Here is a 2,500-nt window from a genome sequence, read left to right on the forward strand (position 1 = left end):
ATGATAATGCTAGATAATAATGATGATAATGCTATAAAGACAGTTATGATAAAACGATAACGAAAAAAATAGTAATGATAATGATGATAATGATATTAATGATGATAATGATATTAATGAAAATACTAATAATGATAATAATAATAATGATAATGATAACATTAATAATAATTATATTAATGATAATAATAATAGTAATAATGATGATGATAATAATTATGGTAATAATAATAATGATAATAATAATAATAATAATGATAATAATAAAAATGATAATAATAATAACGTTAATGATAATAATAACAGTAATAATGATGATAACAATAATTATAACAACGATGATAGTAACAATGGTAATAATGATAATGTAATGATGATAATGACAATAATAACAATAATGATTATAATAACTACAGAAACAACAATAGCAATAGTAAAAATAATGGTAATGATAATGATAATAACAATCATCACTGTGATAATGATACTTATAATGATGATGATAATAATGATAATGTCAATAATCATAATAACAGTAACAAAAATGACCATGATAATAATGATAAAAATAATAATAATAATAATAATAATGTAAGTAGAAATTATAATGTTAATAAGACTGATGATGATAATAATAATAATGATGATAATAATGATAATAACAATAATGAGGATGATGATAATAACAATGATAATAATAATAATGATAATAATAATAATAGAAATAACAACAGCAACAAAGATCATATTAATGATATTGCAAATGATAACAATAATGATGAATATAATAATAGGGTCAAGCAGAAGAAGAAAAAAGAAGAGAAAAGAAATACACTTACTTTAATCTTGTTTTTGCATTTTTCCTTCTGGCGGTTATTGTCGGTGTAGATAACAATAGATTCCCCGTATCCCAGGACGATTTTCCCATCACATACTTCTTGAATGTCTAAGGGCAATAACAATAACAGAAATGATTAAAGAGGCAAACAAACAAACAAACATACAAACTAATATGTAAAAATTTAAATAATAATAATAGAAATTAATAAAAAAGACATAAAAAGAAGAATGATAAGATTTTTCTGGTTTCTTGTTGCTATGATAATGATGATAATAATGATGATAGTTATCATAATGATAATGATAAAAAGACAATTAGGTATTCCATGCCCTCATCGTAATGCCAAAACTTAGATATAAAAATAACGAAGACAGTGATACCGATAATTATGAATTAAAGCAAAATACGAATCATTGCAACTATTTACTCAATCATCATGTAATATAAATAACGAAGAAAGAAATTAACAAATTAACTCACCAATACTCCCCGTGTTCCTTAAGCCGAGTTCCATGTTCTTCGAAACACTTGGTGGTCGTGGGGACTTTCCAGATTTTTTTTCATGAAGATTTCGGTTCTTAATGACATTCTCTTCAGGTTTATTTTCCTTTTTGGCGTCCTTTCCTCGAATCTCTTCGCTAACTTTCTTTAGTTTGTTTTGATTTCTCCTATCCTTCTTTAGATTTTTCCTCTCCTTGTTTTGATTTTTCCCATCCTTTTTCAGATTTTTCCTATCCTTGTTTTGATTTGTCCCATCCTTTTTCAGATTTTTCCTATCCTTGTTTTGATTTTTCCCATCCTTCTTCAGATTTTTCCTATCCTTGTCTTGATTTCCCCTTCGTTTCTTGTCTTTATTATATTTCTTGCTTTGGTCTTTCTTGTATTTCCTATTTCCCTTGCCATTCTCCTCGTCTTTATCGTTCCTTGCTCCGTTGCCCCTGTTTACCTCTTTCTTTTCTCCATCGTCCTTGTCTCCCTTGTCATTATTTTTTTTCTCGTCTTTCTTCGTATCCTTATTTCTCGAGTGTTTTTTAACCTCCTTGCTCTCCTTGTCTTCTTTCCTATGCTTTTGCTGTCCTTTCTGCCTGTTGGATTTCTTCTGTTGTCTGCGTTTGTTGTCATTTGAATTTTGTCTTTGTGTCCTTTTTCCCCCGTCTCTCGGTTCAGATTCTTCTCGCTTTTTCTCTTGCATTTTCTTTATCTTGTTCATCTTTTCCACTTGCTTTGGTCTTCTCTCTTTCTCTCCTCTTTCGCTTTTCTTGTCACTAATTCCGTTCTTCGCGTATTTAGCTCCCTTCACAGTTAACCTTGGCTTATTGTTTGCCTCGTTGGCCTGCTCCTTCTCCATGTTTCGTTTGTCCGTTTTGACCTCCCTCTCGTACCTGTCAAGAGCTATGTCTTCGGCTGTCAAGTCTGGGGCGTCTTGGTCCAGCCTCTCATTTTGGTCAACCTGTGCAAGCGGAAAAGGTTGCTTTCTCGTTATCTGTTTTTCTATCCTTCTCTCTCTCTCAATCATTCTATCTATCTGTCTCTCTCTCTCTCCCCAACCCCCCTCTCTCTCACATTTTCCTTTTCCCTTCCCACTTCTTTATCTCCCTTACTCACCTTTTGATAAGCACCCACTGCTAGAGCTACCAGCAGCAGCAGTAGAAACAGCCG

General features: G+C 31.0%; 1 protein-coding gene across 4 annotated transcripts in view; it reads right to left on the reverse strand.

Annotated features, from left to right (window-relative positions):
- LOC125031533 (mucin-5AC-like) overlaps positions 1-2,500 on the reverse strand; it is a 31,189-nt gene that overhangs the window by 19,715 nt on the left and 8,974 nt on the right. For all 4 annotated transcript variants that reach the window (XM_047622437.1, XM_047622423.1, XM_047622430.1 and 1 more), the window contains exons 2-4: positions 2,447-2,500; positions 1,322-2,291; positions 840-946 (exon numbers count right to left, since the gene is read on the reverse strand). The exon at positions 2,447-2,500 is cut by the window's right edge and continues 11 nt beyond it. In XM_047622437.1, coding sequence (XP_047478393.1) covers positions 840-946; positions 1,322-2,291; positions 2,447-2,500 — 1,131 coding nt within the window. The remainder of the gene's footprint in view (positions 1-839; positions 947-1,321; positions 2,292-2,446) is intronic.

Source organism: Penaeus chinensis, chromosome 2 (genome assembly GCF_019202785.1).
Source record: "Penaeus chinensis breed Huanghai No. 1 chromosome 2, ASM1920278v2, whole genome shotgun sequence".
In the NCBI taxonomy this organism is placed as follows: domain Eukaryota; kingdom Metazoa; phylum Arthropoda; class Malacostraca; order Decapoda; family Penaeidae; genus Penaeus; species Penaeus chinensis.